This window comes from Carassius gibelio, chromosome A19 (genome assembly GCF_023724105.1).
Source record: "Carassius gibelio isolate Cgi1373 ecotype wild population from Czech Republic chromosome A19, carGib1.2-hapl.c, whole genome shotgun sequence".
NCBI classification, from domain to species: Eukaryota; Metazoa; Chordata; class Actinopteri; order Cypriniformes; family Cyprinidae; genus Carassius; species Carassius gibelio.
The window spans coordinates 13939185-13959851 of NC_068389.1; the positions used below are offsets into that span (position 1 = coordinate 13939185).

Consider the following 20667-nt stretch of genomic DNA (forward strand, 5'->3'; position numbering starts at 1 on the left):
TACGAGGAATTAGTTCAAATACTTTGTGGAACATTAAATATTGATTATTTAATCCAAGAGAAAAATGTAACCACCTAACTTGGAAATATAAGATTTGGATATTATCAAAATGTAGATCAACATAAAGGTGGATGAATGCTTATAGGTGTGACATTTGAGAAGCCTTTGAGCCACCGTTATGTGATCACAGGTGAAGCTTCAAGCAACACTAAATTGGATGCACACTCCCCCTTGTGTTAGTTGGATATTTCTGTACACGGACTTTATTTTATTTATGAAAAAAAGTTAGCGGTTTTACTTTAATTGGTTCATATCGAATTTATGAACTGAATTTATTAGACTTGTCTGATTAATACCATGAATAATGAATTGCTCTGCTCTTATTAGTAACGGAGAACAACAAAAGACACCCTTGTTAAAGAAAGTCTTTATTGATGTTGCATCAGTACTGTCAAGTACTTGTAAATTTTGTATGAGCTGACAAAATATGTTCAATCAAAGAGTGCATTTAATACCCAAAATGGATTGCATAAATTGAATGCAATACGACAAAAGTCCTATAGATTGATAGATACATCATAAAAGAAAGAAATAATGATAGTGTGTACTACAAACTCCTTGATGCTATTAAATATAAGGTTATTTGTACGTTCAGGGTTTCGGTAGTTAGACATTCCTTGCTGGACTGTCAAAAATGTATAAATATGCCTTAATCAAGTTCTTGTGCAAATAGGATTGGCTGTTTCTTTTAATTTGATTGATAATGAATAAATATCCCATGGAACAGAATCAAGGCTTTTCCCCCCTAGTTTGAATGATAAAAGGAAGCAACATAGTCTAAGCAGTTTTGAGATATTGCAGCACAACGAATTCTTAAATCTTCAATCCATTGCACACAAACAATATACACTCATAGAAAATATTGGTCACAGTGTTAATATACAACAAAAAGGTCATCAAATACATGCTGAAATAAGAAAGATCTGGTGCCAAAACATCATTCAAAAGTAAATTATCTGAACCATGTCATGCAACAAATGTCATGAAACCATGTATTGAATGGGCAATCTGGTGCATTTAAGTACTGACACTCCTTCAGACTGATTCAGGTTTTATCTTTCTATGTACTGTTCAAACAAACGGAAATTAGAAAATATCTTTCAAGAGGGACTCCAAGCCTCATTTGCTATTTTTCTCTCACTTCAGTATGTGCAATTTCTTTGTTTGAAAATGTTTACATTTTTAAACTTGTATAAACAGCACTGGAGCAGTGCTATTACAGTGTGATGTATCCAAATAATGTAATTTTTTTTGTCAAAAGGTAAAAGATTAGAATATGCATCGACTCATGTTTGTGACAATCATGTCTGTGTAATTACATGTCTAAAAAGAATGTAAAAAACAAGCAGGAAAACGTGTCTTTGTTAAAGCAACAATTAAAAAGGCATCAGAGAATGTAAAACGTTTAGAGTATACAAAGCAGTAGTTTGGATTTTGTGTTGGAGAATGGGTTTCTTATAAAAAAAAAAAAATCTGAATTATATTTTCATATTTTCAGTCTATTAGTAGTCCCTTACTCAACAATGTACTCTAGGATATCGTAAGATTTTAATGAGAAGCTGTACGCTATGTATTAGCTTTGATTTCATGATTTTTTTAAGTACACTCTTAGAAATAAATGTACAAAGCTTTCACTGGGGCGGCACCTTTTTAAAAGGACTAATATGTACCATTAAGGTACTAATATGTGCAATTTAGGCACTAAAATGTATGTAATAAAGCACAAAGTTGTAACTTTTGAAAGGTTACCACCAGTGACAGCTTTTTTACCTTTTTTTCTGAGTGTATGGAATCAGTTTCACAGAAATGTATTTGTTATATTTGTTTTGTTAATGCAGGCAATGTTGTACAGCAGTCCTCTAGAGGCCTTCAGGATTGCTACTGATTTAAACCTGGCATGTTTTGAGCAAATGACTCAAATAAGTAAATCATCAAGTAATTTTTGTCTTAATCACTCTCCAACACAATGTAGTCGTTGCAGAAACAGACAGATTAGCACATCATTTTTGCTCAACACAGTAAATCAAATAAAACATATATACCTAATGACTAAAACAGATAGATATTCACCTGTTTGGCATTAATAAGAAAAAAAAAACAATGTGGAACTGAGGATTATTCTTTAAATTATAGATGTATTTAAACATACAAATACAATAACAATGTTGTATAGAATGTCTGGATTCTAAAATGTGAAACATGGCATGAATCAAGTAGCCTGTGTTATATGAGGGTAAGATACAGGTAAAATAGACTGCAACCAGGGGAACACACAACCCCAGAGTCAACATGATGAGCTCAGTGGGAGTCAGAACATTTGGCAACGTGTGCAGTCACATGGGTAAGTCTTCAAACGGTTACCTAAGCATTGCAAAGTACTTAATAGTCTGATTGTGATAAACAGGAACAACTACAACAACATCAATAAAATAACACCATTATATCAACATCAACAAAAATAACACAACAGTTATAATAAAATTATCATATAGGCAGAAAATGACAATGTTTGTACTTGAAAGTACAAATCAAACATTTGAAAGAGAGGGTGAAAACAGAGACACAGCATGAAATCTGCTTCGAACTCAGCCTCTCCGTCATTCAGCAAGTCTTTCTTGTGATCTAGTCGCTGTTATCACAGATGTAACTGCAGGCCACTTGAGCAAGCAATTTTTCATTGAGACGGAACGTTATGTGGGACACAGGAGGAACCCTGAGAAGGAAGAATGGATGTACTCAGTGGAGTAGAGCCCGTTTGCTTGGTCAGAGGGCATTTGCACCCAAACTTGGTCGTTCTCTTTCAGCTCTAGAACCGCACTGCCTGATGCCTGGTCCATATAGCCCTTCTTGTATTCATCATAGGTGTATGTGGCCGGCACATTGTTTTTGTACAGTGCCACCCACAGGCTGCTTCCCTTTACATGTACATGATAAGCAAAATAGTAGACTCCAGGAAGTGGGCTTGTGAAGATGCCTGTGGCAGGGTTGTAAGCATTTTGCCCATTGTGCAGAATTCTGTCAAATTTAATCGGCATTCCAGATGGTGGAAATGGTGTTGTCAATATAGCGGTAAAAGCAGGAGCCACGGAGGCAGAGAGCTCAGCCTGACCAAAATAGGGTTTCTCACCATTAGGCTTTGGAATAGATTCTCCTACAATATTTGGTCCTCGAACAGCTAACTGATTGAAATCACCATTTGGCGGGCCAGGAGGTCCAGGAGGTCCAGGTGGACCCGGAGGGCCCTGCATACCATTTAGGCCAGAAGGGCCAGGTTTTCCCGGAGGTCCTTGTGGACCAGGCATACCTTTGTCTCCAGGCTTTCCAATTCCTTGGGGGCCCGGTAGACCTTGTTCACCTTTCAATCCTGGAATGCCCTGAGGTCCCATATGACCAGTGGGGCCTGGTAGTCCAGGAATCCCTGAATTGCCACGTGGTCCAGTGGGTCCTGGCAACCCATTCTCACCTTTTGGACCTGGTCCCCCAATCAAGCCAGGATTACCTGGCAGTCCGATGTGACCCGGTTCACCTTTAGGTCCAGGTTTACCTGTGGCTCCATTGAGACCAGGAAGGCCCTTATCCCCTGGGAAGCCAGGCTTTCCTGGGAGTCCACTGGGACCTTGATCTCCTCTAAGTCCTGGCAAGCCTGGAGGCCCTTGTGGGCCATTCTCTCCCTTTAGACCAGGCATCCCATGTTTCCCTGGAAGACCCATAGGACCTTGTGGACCTGGAAGCCCTGGCTGTCCAGTTGACCCTGAATCTCCTGGTAGACCATCCATCCCAGTTTCTCCTTTGTCACCAGGGGCTCCTTGTAAACCAGCAGGACCTCTGTCTCCTTTTTGTCCTACAAGACCTGGTTTACCATAGCCAGGGGAACCAGGAAACCCAGGAGTTCCTCTGGGCCCAACATCACCCTTTGGACCTATTGGGCCTGGGTTACCTGGAGCACCATCAAGTCCAGGTTTTCCCACACCAGGTGCCCCCGGCTGACCTTGTAGTCCAGGGGGACCAGATTCCCCTGGGACACCTTGAACTCCTGGACCACCTTTATCTCCTTTTGGCCCTACTGGCCCGGGAAGTCCACCAATCCCTGGTTTACCCAACCCAGGAATACCTGGAGGTCCTGGAGGTCCTTGAAGGCCAATGGGTCCCCTTGGACCTGTTGAACCGGGTTTTCCATTGCCGTTTTCCCCTTTAGGTCCTTGTTCACCAGGAATACCACGTCCCCCTTCAGGCCCCGGATCACCTCTTGATCCTGGTGGGCCTCTAGTCCCAGGTAACCCTGGTTTACCATTCAATGACAGACCTGCGGGTCCAGGTGGTCCTGGCTGACCTGGAATTCCACGTGGACCCACCTCTCCACGAGGCCCAACCTCACCATTGAGTCCTGGAGGTCCTTTAGGTCCTATCTTTCCTGGTAAACCTGGTAATCCTGGTTTTCCAATCCCAGGGAATCCTGGAGGCCCCGAAGGACCTGTTTGACCATTTAGACCTGGTTTTCCTATACCTGGTTTCCCTGGTGATCCAGGAGGCCCAGGTATTCCCCTTGGTCCTGGTTTCCCTTGAGGACCTGGCTCCCCTTTAATGTCCATCATGGGTGGAAACTCTGCAAATAAAAAAGAAAAATTCATAAATTCAGAATTAAATAAATAAAATAAGGTTTTGCCAATGTGTGAATTTAAAGAGGAAAAAAAAAAGTTAAAACAAAGTTCCACTGAGACTACATTTGCGATGTGCTTATCTCAGCATTATGCTCAAGCGCATGCTCAATGGCAGCTACGCAGGTGTGCAACAAAGGCTTATAGAGAAAATTGAATGTGTTTATAGACAAAACATTAACAAAGGACAATGAAAAAATCAACAGCATTTTACCTCACTGGAATTTCAGCAAAGGAACTACAGTGATGACATTTGACAGCCATGTTTCTACTAGGAGCAACCAAACTATGCAAGTCAGGAAAACACTGCAAAGTTGCATTCACTGTACTTCTCAATAAATGTTTTGAGAGATGAGTTCAGAATTAACAGTACATTAAACTTTGACTTTAAAATGGTCAATTTCACTGACCTGATGTCCTGACAAATCCCATGTTACATTAACTCAAATCTTTAGCATGATCTTAAGAAAAATTGGTCAATGTTAAAATGTGCTTAATTCTTATGACATTTCTAAAGTTTTTTTTTAAAGTAATATTTAAAATATTTGTAAAAGGAAATATAATCAAGCACAATTTTCTCATAGATTTTATGGCTCTTGAGTACCTATAATATATCCATCTCCACTTCTCTGTACATTTTTTTCTACATATTCTCAACTGTATGCTTTGGAATGGTATGTTCTATTTGTGAAGCGCCCCTCAAGTGGTATAATGATTTATAGCATAGGCCTAGATATTCAACATGCCTAAACTGGTTTATAGAGGAATAATTGAGATAATTACACTTTACATAAATATACAAATTACACAATACAAAATCGCTTTTGTTCAGTAAATTCTATTAACTTAAAGGGTTAGTTCACCCAAATATAAAAATTATGCCATTAATAACTCACCCTCATGTTGTTCCAAACTGCACCACCTCTGTTCATCTTTGCAACACAATTTAAGATATTTTAGATTTAGTCAGAGAGCTTTCTGTGCTTCCATTGAAAATGTCTGTACGGAATACTGTCCATGTCCAGAAAAGTAATAAATCATCTTCAAAGTAGTCCATGTGACATCAGAGGATCAGTTAGAATTTATTCAGCATTGTCTTCTCTTCTGGGTCTGTTGTGAGCGCATTCACAAGACTTCAGTGACGCTGCTGACGTATGACGCTGCTGACGTGTTATCTTTGTTATTGGACGCACCAAAACACATCAGCAGCGTCGTACGTTAACTCTCACAGCAGTCCCGGAAGAGAAGAAAATGCTGAATAAATTGGTAAACCCAAGTCGCAATTTTTCTTATTTTTGGACCAAAATGTAAATTCGATGTTTCAACAAATTGTAACGGACCCTCTGATGTCACATGGACTACTTTGAAGATGTTTTTATTACCTTTCTGGACATGGACAGTCTACCATACATACATTTTCAAGCTCTCGGACTAAATCTAAAATATCTTTAACTGTGTTTAGAAGATGGATGGAGGTCTTATGGGTTTGGAACGACATAAGAGTGAGTCATTAATGACATCATTTTAATATTTGGGTGAACTAACCCTTTAACCCATCTGATACCATCACTTTACCACTTTAAACTTCATGCCCCTAAATAAACAGACAACTACATGGAATCTACTATAACAACTGCTATTATAAAGAAGTCAGTGGAATTTAGATATGGTCAGCGGGAAATAAATAAAATAAAAAAATAACTGTGTACATATGGTTCTCAATATTTTAAGCACAATATTGGTTTTAAAGAGGGTGGCTCTGAATTTTATAGAGGTTATCTATACCCAATTGCAAGTTTTATTTAGTATGTTATTTATTTATGTATTAATTAATTAATTAAAATTGCCTTAGGTTTCAACTGGATAAGCAATGTGTAATATCACAGACATTTTTCACACAAACTCTTTGTTTGTGCATGTCTTCCATTGTCCACTAGATGGCAGTGTGCACACAGCTTTTCTATGTTTTGAGTCTCAATTGATCTTGAATGTCTCCTACTCTTTAAATTGAAGCGATTCAAAAGAACTGTATGCATGTCCAAATACCAAAATAAATTAAATTACTAATATTAAATTACTTTTATATTAGTTGTAACAAAAACTAATTTGCATTGTACGGGCCCAAACCATAGGCCCAAATACACAAATTCACCGATGCACAAAAACTGAATTAAACACATTGAAAAAGTTACCAGATGCAGAGAAACGCTATCCTTTCAAAACTGTCAATCACATGCAATCTTTGTCAGCAGACCACAGACAGGCCAAGAGCTCACTAATAATCAGTATGTAAATATAAAAAGCATTCAGTTCAATGGTTTTGGTCATTTAGAATGCAGGACAAAAATTGAACACTTCTGTGTTTATAACTAATAAAACTATGTTATAATTGTATTCAATTTAACTGATAGATACTATCAGTCTCTCTATACTTATAAAAATTTATTGAAGAATGTCAAAAAATAAACGCATGTGTGCAAAATACAAATTCAGTCATAATTTACTCACCCCCATGTTGCTCAAACCTGTATGACTTTCCTTTCTTCTTAGGAACAGTGTTTCCACACAGGTTTGGAAAAACATGAAGATGGGTAAATGATGACTGAAAGTTCCTCTTTGAGTGAACTATCCCTAAAAGGGAGGCAGCTGTGACCTAATGGTTAGAGAGCCGGACTAACTACCAAAAGGTCGCCGGTTCGAATCTTGGTGCTGGCAGGAGTTGTTGGTGGCGGGAAGTGAATGAACAGCGCTCTCTTCCACCCTCAATACCCATGGCCTTGAGCAAGGCACTGAAACTCCAGTTGCTCCCCGGGCGCTGGATATAGCTACCCACAGCTCTGGGTGTGTGTTCACTTCTCACTGCTGTGTGTGTGCACTTGGATGGATTAAATGCAGAACACCAATTCAGAGTATGGGTTACCATACTTGGCAATTGTCACGACTTTTTTTCACTTTCAAAAGCTGAACTAACAGTAGCAGGTAAACCAATTAAATCCCAGGAACATCTATCTGGCCGCTCTTTGCTGTATTTTATCCTTCTCTTTTTACCTGTGAAACAGAGACATCCTATGTATCTGAAGCACATCACAACAACTTCCATTTGACACCTACCCTGGATTTCTCATCAGCCCACGGCTCTCTTGACCCCTCCTACTTGTTTCTGACACTGTTTTGACACACCCTTTGAATCCCTTCTGGTTTGGACCTAATGGACCTGTGATATACTGCTCAGAAGGGAGGTGACTTCACCCCATCCTGTCCTCTTTTTCTTCTTTCTCCTCTTGTGACATACTCACAGCGCCCTTTCTTATATCACAGAGCGGAGAGGAATCTGTGAACTGCAAATCAGTCTTTTCCTATCTTATAGTTCATCTCTAGCGCTTTTTCAGTCTGACAGACTTTTGGCTCAACTCCTTAACTCTTTCTCTGCCTGAAGAATCTCAGTCATCCATGGCATAAAAGGGTGAATACACTAAACCACTGTGTCACTTCAGTGCAAAAATTAAATTATATTTTAGTGCAAAAATATCTTACTAATTACCTTCCTGAAATCCAGTTTAACCAGCTAAATTATTGAATTACTTTTGTGCCAATAAAACTTAATTTTTCAAGAAACTTATGAAAATATATACTGAAACTGAATAAAATATCTTTGAAATAAAAATAAAATAAAATAAAATAATCAATACTTACAAATGTGCTTCCAGAATTTTAACTAAACAAAATGATCAGCATGATAAAAACAATTGGTAGCAAGAACATTCTTTGTACCATCTGACAAGTCACAAGCGTAATTTAGTTTGAATTCTTCAAATTTAAATGATAATTGATTGTGATGGTGTAAGTCAGGGGTGTCAAACTCAGTTCCTGGAGTTCCTCAGCCCTGCAGAGTTTAGCTTCAACCCGAATGAAACACAACTGATCCAACTAATCAAGTCCTTCAGGATTATTTGAAAACTACATGTGTGTTGGAGCAGGTTGGATATAGACTCTGCAGGGCTCCTGCTCTCCAGGAACGGAGTTTGACAGCCCTGGTGTAAGTGCATATGCTAAGTGTTATGGCCAGGGTTGCCAACCTTGATTACCTGGTTTTAGTGAGACTTTCTTGACATCTGATTAAATCACACACATATGATACTATCTTAAAATTTTATCAGCACAACCTAATTAGACCCTAAAATGCAAAAGAATCATCAGCAATAAACACATTTTCTAGAAAACATTGGACGTGATACATTATTTCCAGTATTATATACAGTACATCTAATTAAACCTCAATAGACATTAAATTTTCTCTCGCGTTTGATCTCTCACACTCCTAAAAGCTTATGTTGACAGAGTAATAACAACAGATAAATAAAGATTAAATTCAAGAACAAAACTCCTAAATTGATATCACTAAAATGATATAGAAATCCGTTAACAGACACTCACGTCCACAACAGGCTGTCAATCAAAATCCAGGTAGCCAATGAGAACACACTGCTGCTAGCCCTGCCCCCACGAGAGGTTTGTGCCAGAATAGTGAATAAAAACTTTAGAAACTTCAGTAGTGCAAAACATGCAGTGTATTTCTTTTTTTTTAAGTTTTAGTTTCAGTATAAAAAATACATTATTAAGTTGAAAAAAATTCTAGCTAATTTTTACTGGCACAAAAGTAACTCCATACTATATTAATTAATAAACACACACAATAGTTGTCTTTATGTGTGAGCAGCTGTTTTTTAAATAAAGGTAGGGTAGGTGATTTGGGTCATTTTTGTTATGCTGGTTGAAAGTCTCTTCACATCCCAAAAGCAATCACTAAGTTAGAGGTTTAAATGTATGTACATCTATTTATATCATCTGTGAAGGTGTGGGACCATAACATGTTTGTCCAATCATATCCCTCGGTCCAAGGGCTATGTCTGCCTGTGTGCATTCATGTGTTTTGGAGGAGGTGTGGCTTTTGAGAGTGATATGCAGAAGTCACCTATACCCTTTAATTTTGTGATTTATTCAAATGACTCATTCATAAAGACAGTCAAATATTTTGTTACTGAATGAATCAGTATTTTTGAACAAATCAGCTGAATAAATGATTCAAATGACTTACTCAAGACACTTGGTGCCACCTACTGGCGTAACAATGTATCCTGCAAGAAAGAGTCACTGAAAAATCCCCACTAAAGCAGGCACTTCAATTTGGATAGATGGATGGACAGACAGGAAAACTAGATAGATCTAATGAAGATGGATTACAAACACTTACCAAGATACTGGCCCTTGCCTTCTCTGAAGGGTGGCCCAACAGGCCCCTTCATCATGGGCTGCACATATTTCATCTGAGGCATGGGGGCATAACCTCCACCCAGGGCATGATTCCCCAACGTGAGCAGGACACAGAGCACTGCCAGCATCGTCACCGTCCTCTGTGGTCACAGGCTTTCAAACTGCAAAGAGAGAAAGATCAATGATGCACTGCTTTAGGATCGGCCTACTAGTCCTTTAGCTAACAATCCATTATACAAAAATAATAATAATATTTTACAGTAATATTTCACTGTAAAATACACTAGAACATTTAAGAAAAAATATAATAATAGTATTAATAATAAAAAAATGTTTTTATTATTTCTGTAAAGTTACAATACTAATATTTATGGCTGTCTTAATTTGAACTTTTATTTTGATGGAAAACCAGCAGTGGAAATCGTGCAGATAGAAATGTTATCTTTTTGCTGGGTGTTTCAGCAGGCGTCTGTTACTCACTGCATAATGTTTTCATCTCCTTACAAAGACTAAGTTCTTTACTCCATGTTCTTTACTCCTAACCGTTTTTGGATACCCGAATAAGCATTCAGTTTCCCTTCACGTTCCCGTTTATGTTGGCCTTACCAATGTGCTCGGTTGGATTTCAAAGTCCTATGCCAGTCAGCACTATTTCCAAAAGGTGTAATACTGAGTGACAGTGGCATACATAAACAGCTCTCCATGTGCGAGCCTGTTCAGCAATGCCTGGCACGGGATACAACACATGAACATTTTTCTCGGCTACCACAAAGGCTACAAAACACTGAGAAAATAACCCCTAACACCAGTCCAAAACTGAAAAAGCTGAAATAAAGCCCTTCCTTTTAAACGTTAGAAGTGAGATGCTATTTTAGGCCTTGTTTCAGTACTTTGTGGAAAAATGACAGAATCTATGGGTTCAGTTTTTTGGTGTAGACAAGCAGCCTTTTCAGAGGTACATGTTTCACTTGAGGGATGCTTACAAGAAGAGTCAAGCAGATCTTCCTACACGGCTTGCTGTCGGACGGGTCACTGGGTAGAGTTATTGACCCCACACAAGTTCCGCCGGGGCGATGAGGTACGGATGCCAAAGCCTAGCTCAGTGCCTCAGCGTTTGTTTAACCAGTCGATCCCCAAGACAGCTGCAGGTGTTTGCTTTAATTTACTGCAGGAAGGAATGATAATTTCATCCTCATGTTACCCGCACCAAATATTTATACAGATTTGATCAGGTGCATAGGAGAGACCACTGGCTCGGAGAAGAGGGGTTTATTGACTCTCTTTTTTAAAATCTGCTTTCATGGATTACACAAGTTGATCTTAATGGGTGCTTTCTCTTTCATTTTAAAGGCTGACTCATTTTCCTATTTTATTTAGGCTTATCCATGATTATACACATAGTTGCATTTCATTCTTTGCATTTAGCATTTTTCCTGTAAACCTGTAAATCAGAACTGGGCTGATTCTTGAAACAGTCTTACATGAATAGTTCAGCCAAAAAGTAGAAATGATAACAAATAAACAAATGATGTCATTCCAAACCTGTATGATATTCTTTATTCTGTAGATTATAAAAGATGTTTCGATATGTTTCCTTCCTTGAACTACGAGAGCCCAGTGTTGTTTTGGACCCCATTGACTTTGACTGTGTATAGCCAAAAACATTCTTCAAAATATCTTATTTTAGCTTACTTTAAGACACGTTTGGAACAGTTCCCCAATTTTTCTTAAGAAAAAACTTAAGAAGAATACTTCATCACAATTAACAAATGTAACAAACTAACATAACCTTCAATTTTTCTTGAATCCCTTATTTTGAAATTATTGAGTTGCTCAAATATAAAGCTATAGCTATACATAAAACAAAATATTTATTTTGCATAAAATAGCAAAAAAAAAAAAAAAAAAAAAAGAAAAAAAAGAAAAGAAAAAAGGAACTTCTGTGATAATTAATTTGATTATTTATCTTAAGAATCAGACTTACATTTATGGCCAGTTGTGGTCTGTTCTAGACTTGACATCACACCTGACTGAATGTGGCAGATACTTTATTGATTGAAATGTCTCCCAGACTTTAATTTCTGCACTCTATGTTTTCCCAAGAGAGCTGAACCTACGAAGCCTGAGTGATGGTGCTTAAAGTCTGCTGATCTTAAATTCAGTTCCAAAGCACATGGACATCCTATCCGTGGCCTTCACAGTTCACAGGTTTTGGTTTGCTGTTCTCAGTGGACCTGGCCATGCCAAGACACATTCATAACCTACCTCACTTCCTATTTCAATGTGCTGTGACAGCTGAACTCTCTCTTGTAACCGCAGGTTTGAACACAGAAACCCACTAGTCAGCCCGACTGCATCTGCAAGCAAGACTCCTGCAAGAGCCATATCAAAGACTGGAATCATTTGAGACACTTTCCATGAGTAGGGTACAAAATAATGTCTGAAACTTATTTTATTTATGGATTCATTTTATTTTGGAAAGGAATGAAAGGTGATGCTTAAGCTTCATAAATTGGTGATCATCAAGCTTAACTTAATATTACATAATGTTTTTTTATTTATTTTTATCTTTAAAAATGTTTTAGAAGTTATGAATGTCTAAATAATACTTAAAACATGAATGTGTGTAACAAACACACACACACATACACACACACATATATATATAGTATATATTAAATTAAATTTTAAATTAAATATTAAATTTAACTATGTATTTAATGTTAAATTATTGAAAATATAATACATTTGAAGCTATCATTTTGGTCACTAGTATTTTAATTAAACATTTACAATAAATTAAATATTTACTATAAATTAAATGTCAATTTAATTATGTGAAAATAATATGAAAATATTTTTTAATTATGTGAAATAATGATTTTGTGAAATTATAATTTTTGATTCTGACAAATAAGTCAAGACCTTTATGGCCAGACAGACCAAAATCAATCAGTTTACATAGGGGCTGACTTTGATGCTAGCCTCATGTTTTTTAAAATTAAATAACAGTTTATTATTATTATTATTATTATTATTATTATTTTTTTTTTTTTTTTACATATATTCCTTAACAATCAATAATGGAATATGTATATATATATATATATATATATATATATATATATATATATATATATATATATATATATATATATGTATATATATATACATATATATATATTAATAATGGGAGACCAAAGTTCACTTGTATATTTAAATAAAGTGCAGATAAAAAAATGCCTATCCTGACTTCAAATGGAAAGATAACAACATTTATTGTGTGCCTGTGTTGCATCAGTGAAAATCAAGAAAGAAAAGTATGGCAGAGCACATGTCCATGTTAAACCACATCTGCAGAGATCCTGGTCCAACTTTAGCTCCTGCACTAGCTGGCCAGAGAGATGAGGAAAAAAAGCCAGACATGCTCAGCCTCGCTGTGTTTTCCCAATCAGCAAGACTCCAAACGGGGCACTCTGTGCCTGTCTGCTTTGCCTAATTCACTGTGGTTCACTGGTGCTTCCCTCTTTTATCATTTTTGATTTTGGTTTTTATTGTTATTCTTACAGGAATTTCAGTTCTGGACTCTGCTGGGCTCCAGTAGGACAATTTTGGGCTTTGCTCCAGCCTTGAAGCCCTCCTATGGTGTATAGCGTGTGGTGTGATGCTTTTTTGCCACTGTGAGCTTATAATGTGGTTGCCATATTATTTTACTGCTGCATTAGGATGCACAGTCCAAAAACCATGAGCAAGCCTGTGCAATTAGTCACGTCTGTGTGAGCATCTGTATTTGCACTCGATAAAAAAAAAAAAACGCTTCCTCCTAGTTCTCACATGTAGCCGATTCCCCCTCCAGAAAAAACACGATCACAAGTCACATGGAAACCATTGAGGCCAAGAACGAGAACGAAAGAGTCAGACAAACACAAACTTGGCAAAAACAGAAAGTGACAGAGCATTGGTGGTACGGCCAGTTTGGTTAGTTGTTGAATAGTTGGATGTCGCTGATGGTGGTGGGGGGGCGGGTGGCTAAGCCTGTTTTGGGGGTTGTGGTATTGTGGGAGGATAATTTAAACATTCTTGACCATGTGCCCCGCTCTGAGCAGGCGTCTTAACACTCGAAACGATCAGAATCAGACATTACCCCTGTTCCACAGGCCGGCACAATCTGTTTATCTAATGTTTTTCTTGAAAAGCTCTGCAGACGCAGTAAAAAAGTCTCACGCAATCTGTCTGGCCAAGCGCTCGGCCGTGCATGCACACTCTCTGTGTTTACAGCGCACAGCTGAGGTCTAAAACATAGATATGCACATAAGGATGGGTGACTGCCAAATGTCTATAACACAAAAAATAAGGAGCTTCTGAGTAACTAAAGCCAGTCACAAGCACTGAAGGTAAAAGAACAATAAAAAAGGAGCAATTTGGCAAACACGGGTTGTGGTTTATCTTAAACAGATTTAAAAAGAAGCACAGAAGTCAGCTGTTCTAAGAGCAAAAAGGGAAATTAGGGAAATAAGCAAGAATTCATCCCAGGCATTACATACTTTATGCCTTTCCCATAGTAAATTAGTCTCCAAATCAGAAAATAACAGACAATAATAATTCACCAAGACCGAAAATGAGCTTTAAAAGCATATCCATGTAATTTATGTCTAACCAGACCTGTGAAACTCAATCAGAAAGTGGAATGTTCTCATAAGGTCCTTGTACAAAAACAGAAAAAACAAACACATAACACATTACTTTTCACCACACCACTTACTCTTACTGCATGCTGCATGCTAGCCGAAAATTAGGCAAAACACTGGAGGGGCCAAAACCTACTAGCAGTAATCTCTAAAAACAACATGGCAGCTCAGGTGGCAACCAAGACACCAAAATTGAGTGAGCCACAAGTAAATAGCTCAAAAGAAAGCTATTCCCACTTTTCATCACCTTAAAACAGATGGCTCTTTCCATGATGGTTGCGAAATGTATACTTTGGTTCTCCACTAAAGCCAAAAAACAGCACACAGGGCCCAGGGTAAGACCGCTTAATATTGTTTTTATTATTGTTGACAGCTTGAAAACAAGACAGATATCAATGTTAAAATTAATATATCTAAATCTTTATTTTTATTTTTATTAATAAGCAGTGGAGAAAATAAATAAATAATAATAACATGTATGGATAATAATAATAATTATTATTATTATAACAACAACAAATGATTACATTTACATTTTTTAATTAATAAATAACAAGAAAGGATAAAACAATTTAAATATTAGTGTATTTTTTTATCAAATTGTTTTTTAAATATTAAAAAAAGCAATGAAGAAGTTTGATTTTTTTTCAAAGAAAATAAATAAATATATAAGTTTGATTTTTTTTTCCAAAGAAAATAAATAAATACATAAGTAAATGATAAAAGTAAATACAAATTGTAATCAATTCTCACATTTTTAAAAAAAAATTAAACATGCTCATTATGCAAGAGGTGTATTCTAGTATGTATGGATAGCATTTTAAGGCATTAGTGAATAAAAAAAAAAGACTGGGAATATATCAAGCAAACACAATTATTGTGTTTTATGAACTTCAAGGCATGTAAATGAAAGTGTGCCTGTGTGTGGCTTGTAAGAGCATATGCTGTTTCCACAGGCACATGTCTGTTTGATAGACACCATGCTTATGGAGTCAGTGAGAGAGGCGGAAATTGGGTCTGAGAGTTTTACTCCATAAATCAACTTTTCAGCACAAGTTAAATCTCAGAAGGGAGTGAATGGTGCTTAACCTGTAATGGCCTCCCCGTCTGAAAATCTTATATTGCCCCCCGCCCCCCCATACACACTATATAATTGGCTACCTTAGTAACTACAGAACTGCACAAACATTTAGGAGATTACTAAGGACTCATTTTCAACACTCTGCACATTTACTCTCTCTGATTGCATTGTGTATTAGCAGCCATCGTGAACTGAGCCCATGTGGATATTAAAAAGGAGATTTGGCTAAATTGGCTCATAGACAGCATTTCTCAGAGACTTTGACCTACAGTGCAAGTCTCAAAAGCCAATGGGTAATACAGTATGTGCGGTAACCCCGCTGTGACAACATTTAACAGAATCGTTCAATAAATCACCCGTTTAATGCTGTCAGGGTCCTGCTGGGGTGTGACATAAGCTGTTTACGCTGCCATTTTGTTCCTCACCCTTCACTTTTTTCCATCAAAGGGGCCTCAAGCCTACGCCAAGGGCCCCATAAACGTTATGCAATGGCCCTAAAGCCAACACTCCTGACAGATAAACGGTGAATTTAAGTACCGCACTTCTGTTGTTTAATGTCTTCAAATGGGGTTTGAACATGTTTTTCTCAGGTAGTTCAGATGAAGCTCCCTCTAGCTGCCCTCAGAGGAAATGTTATCTTAGACCCAGTAAATTACAGACACTATTCATCGTAGCTGTCTCGATTTCTTGGTTGTGCGAATGATGCACATACCTTTCACAGGTCTTGGGAATACAGCAATGTGTTTTCTTGTACATACACACATGTAGCATGCACAAGAAGTGAGTGTTTAGGTTACACCAGCTGGACCATTAGCCCAGGTGTTCCTATAGCTTGAGTTATTACAGAGAAATGAAATTCTGTTTAGGTTTAATCAGAAATTAGCCACTAGGGTGTCTGGGATGCCTAGTCTGTGACCATATTGAACATGTTTTACAGTATCTTTAATCGCTCATAGATTTAAAGCTTTAGCATGATAAACAAAGGAATGCATTGCTAAAGCATTAACTACAAATTACTAACATGGTATACTATAAAAAGAAAAAAAGCTTCTGATGCTACTATGCTTCTTGCACGTTTTGCAACATTTTCAGTGTGAAATGTCCAGTGAGTGAAGCAAAAAGCACATTTGGTTTTATCTGAAAGTAATGATTGAAATTTTGGCAGTTTTATTATATTGGTTGTTTTATGTATCACAGCAGTTGGTGAGTGGCGCTAAAAAGCTAATGCTCTGACATGAAAATAGCATACTACTTAGCCGAAACCGACACAAAAGTGTTAACTAAAGCCAGGTATTTTGCTAATATTCTTATGGGGAGATAGCATTCCACTTTGCTCTGTTTTGTTAGATCAGCCCACTATCTTTTTTTCCAAGTACTTGTCTTTTTTTTTTGTCTTCATAATTTGATTTAACCCCACTGAGCAGATCCCAGGGCTCAGTCAGATATGTATGGTTTGTGAACATAACTAATGCCCCTCTCTTTTTCTCTGTCACTGGTGGACCTGTTGTCTAAGATGCATTGATATTTTCCCAGCTCATTCTCATGAATTCATTAACTATTCTATATTTTAATCCACCATGATGGAAAACAAAGAAAGGCATTTGAGTTAATGTTGATGTTGAATACTTTAAGAGACAGAAAAATGGCTGTAAAGAAAGAAATAGTAATAAGTACAAAGCCCAGTCTCAAACTGAGAGGTACTTTGTTTTGTTAATTGTGGAGAAATATCTGATTAAGACAGCTCCAAATACAATCCAGGTGTTAGCTTAAAAAAAATCAGCTTAGCTTACAGGAAAACGCTCACATTCTTTCCTATTCCACAAGAATATGAAAAAAAAAGAGTTTTAAAGGCGCCACGATCAGGACTGATACCTGCAGGGACAGATTTCTTAGAGCATAGAAAAAACACTTTGAATGTACAGTATGTACAGTATGTGTGTGAACAGACAATTGAGAGGAAATATTCTTAATTAGGATAGGCATTTTTAAATAATCTAAAGGCAGATAGTATTGTCTGTTTGTCCCTATGATGTCTGTATAAAAAAAAAAAAAAATGGACTGATATTCCTCCTGAATAATGGATGCGTATCCCAAATAAATATCAATAAATAAATAAAAATTGTATCACTCAGTGTATATTTTTTATAATTTGGTTTAAAGCTAATATATATATTAATGTAATGCTAATTAATATATATATATATATATATATATATATATATATATATATTTATATATATATATATATATATATATATATATATATATATATATATATATATATATATATATATATATATATATATATATATATATATTTATATATATATATATATATATATATATATATATATATATATATATATATATATATATTAGGTTGGGGGTTCGATTCCCCGGGAACACATGATTAGTAAAAATGCATAGCCTGAATGCACTGTAAGTCGCTTTGGATAAAAGCATCTGCTAAATGCATAAACAAAATTTTATATATATATATATATATATATATATATATATGAAGCTTTAAAATCTAACTGGTTCAGGAATTAAATGACAAAAAAAAAAAAAAAGACAAAATATACTTGATATTTGTAATTAAAGCTATTCCTCTCCAAATTCTTAAACTGAACACACAAATAAATTATATGCAAATAAATTCAAATATAATAACACACACACACACAAAACTATAAAATGAATACATTTGTAAGTAATAATACTAGCAGGAGAACTGTTTCACTGTTTGTTTCCCTGGCACGAGCTGCTCTGGCTGTATCCCTGCTGCTTGTGCTGTGTGTCTGGGTCTGTCTGCCCTCCTCTCTCTCCAGACACAGACACAATCTGATCCCCTCGTCCCTCCACATCTGCTCTGTCAACAGTCTCTGTTTTTCCTCTTACCACTTTTTCTTTCTCACTTTCTATCTCCCTTTTCTTTTTCTCTCTCAACATCTCTCTCCTCTTTCTTCTTCTTCTTATTATACATCTTTTTTTTTAGGTTAATCTGGCAGTCTCTTTCCCATGCTCTCTACGTCATAGTTCTCTCATTTTCTCAGATTTCTCTCTTGCTTTTTCTCTACAATAATAATTCTTAGTAAATACTTTTGTCTCATTTTCTGTTACAAATATGTAAACACCCTTAAACAAAATAAAATTCTGTGAGAGGGAAATTTGTGGAAGATAAGATTTTTTTTAATTTAAATTATATATTTTTCTTTTTTAATCTATTTTAAGTACAAACCTTAATTTTTTTTTTAAATTTATGCTTAAAACAAGAGTAAAGAAACTTAATTAAACTTCATTCAAGTTAAATTGCCTTATAACCAGAATAGTGCACAGAGATAAATAAAAAAATCATCATCATTTACTCACCGTTGTTTCAGTCCTATGACTTTTCTCCTAAATTTTGCATGCAATTACGTTTTTAATAATTTAATTTGAATACATTTTTCTAAAATTCAAGAAGAACACAAAATAACCATAAAAGTAGTCCTTAAGCAAATGTATTTTGTTGTAAAAATATTGAAACCGGACCAGAAAAAAAAAACAGTGAATAAGAAATTATTTTTTTTTTGTTCTGAGTTCTCTTTCACGGCACAGTACATTTTTTGTGTGCAAATGCTCTTATTGTAGGTTGCCAAGGCCTGATGATGCAGGAGGTCTTTTTCTCTTCACGTCTCTCCCATTAAACCCACACACATGCTGGCAGTTCACACACATTGTCTCTGGGTGGTACAGAAAGAACAGAAGCAGAGAGAGAGAGAAGTATCGAGGAATAGATGGAGGAGAGAAAACACTGGAGTATGTAGTAGCAGACAGTACAGAGTGTTCAAAGAGCAGTCATCAGCTGGTTGTGTTTTGTCTCCGTAGCCTGTGCCATATATTCAGCCCGAATGACAAATGGCCCGCTCTACTCCTCCATGTGGGTGGCACTCCTCAGAGAAGCAAGACCTACATGTGTAGGTGAACGCCTTGATGCATAACATGTACATACCTATGTCTGATGTGGATGTGGGGCCCCAGGATTCTGTCAAGCTAAAATTACACTGGGATCCTTACAGAACAAGGAACAGTCCTCCTCCTCTCCAGTGTGCATTAGGAATGATAAATGAGCACCGTACTTAAATCTCGCCCTTTCGTCAGATCATCCAACTATTTTTAATTCAGCTCATCCAGTCACAAAGGATACGGTTTTCTTGGTATAAGGAGGCACAATTAGTCGTTGGAAAACAGGCCAATGGCTACATGGATTTAGACTTGTTTTAGCTGTGCAGGGTGTGAACTTATGGAGAAGCAAATAATTGGCTTACACCAGGGAAATCACACTTAATCCAAAGTTTCACTGTTCTCTAGGACTTGAAAAATTCAGACTTGGTCGCTTGTGAGAATGACTTCCAGGGGAGTGAATGACCTGCATGCTCATTTCTATTGTGAAATGATTATCCATTGCTGACACACTGTTAAAGTGCTTGCTAAGCTATCATGACTAATGTTGCTCTGAGTTGTTGCTGCTGCGTGGCCGACACAATGTGCTTGCTGTCCATAGAAAGAGAGAAATGTAATTGTTAACTTTTTTTCCCTGCATCATCACCCTTTGGAGAGATCACCATGTATTTGTGCAAGTTCCTTAAAAGAGACTGTTCACCCACAAAGTAAATGTTCCGTCATCATCAACTCACCCTCATTTCATTCCAAATCATGCCTTTCTTCTAGTGGAACTCAAAAGGAGATGCTTTCATGAATGTTAACACTATTCTTTTGCATAAAGTAAAAACAAATGTGGACCATGGGTTTTTAAGATCCGAAAAGATCCCAAAACATAATAAGGCATCATAAAAGTAGTCCAAAACGACATGATATTTCAATTCTTCTGGGGTTTTCATTAGCTTTGCGTGAAGAACAGACTACATTT

At 36.7% G+C, this 20667-nt stretch overlaps 1 protein-coding gene across 2 annotated transcripts in view; it reads right to left on the reverse strand.

Annotated features, from left to right (window-relative positions):
- Positions 1-412: 412 nt before the first annotated feature.
- The window catches only part of LOC127934920 (collagen alpha-2(VIII) chain-like), a 48057-nt gene continuing 27802 nt past the window's right edge, over positions 413-20667 (reverse strand). For both annotated transcript variants that reach the window (XM_052532470.1, XM_052532469.1), the window contains exons 2-3: positions 9967-10147; positions 413-4663 (exon numbers count right to left, since the gene is read on the reverse strand). In XM_052532470.1, the coding sequence (XP_052388430.1) occupies positions 2751-4663; positions 9967-10114 (2061 nt within the window). In that variant the 5' untranslated portion in view covers positions 10115-10147 and the 3' untranslated portion in view covers positions 413-2750. The remainder of the gene's footprint in view (positions 4664-9966; positions 10148-20667) is intronic.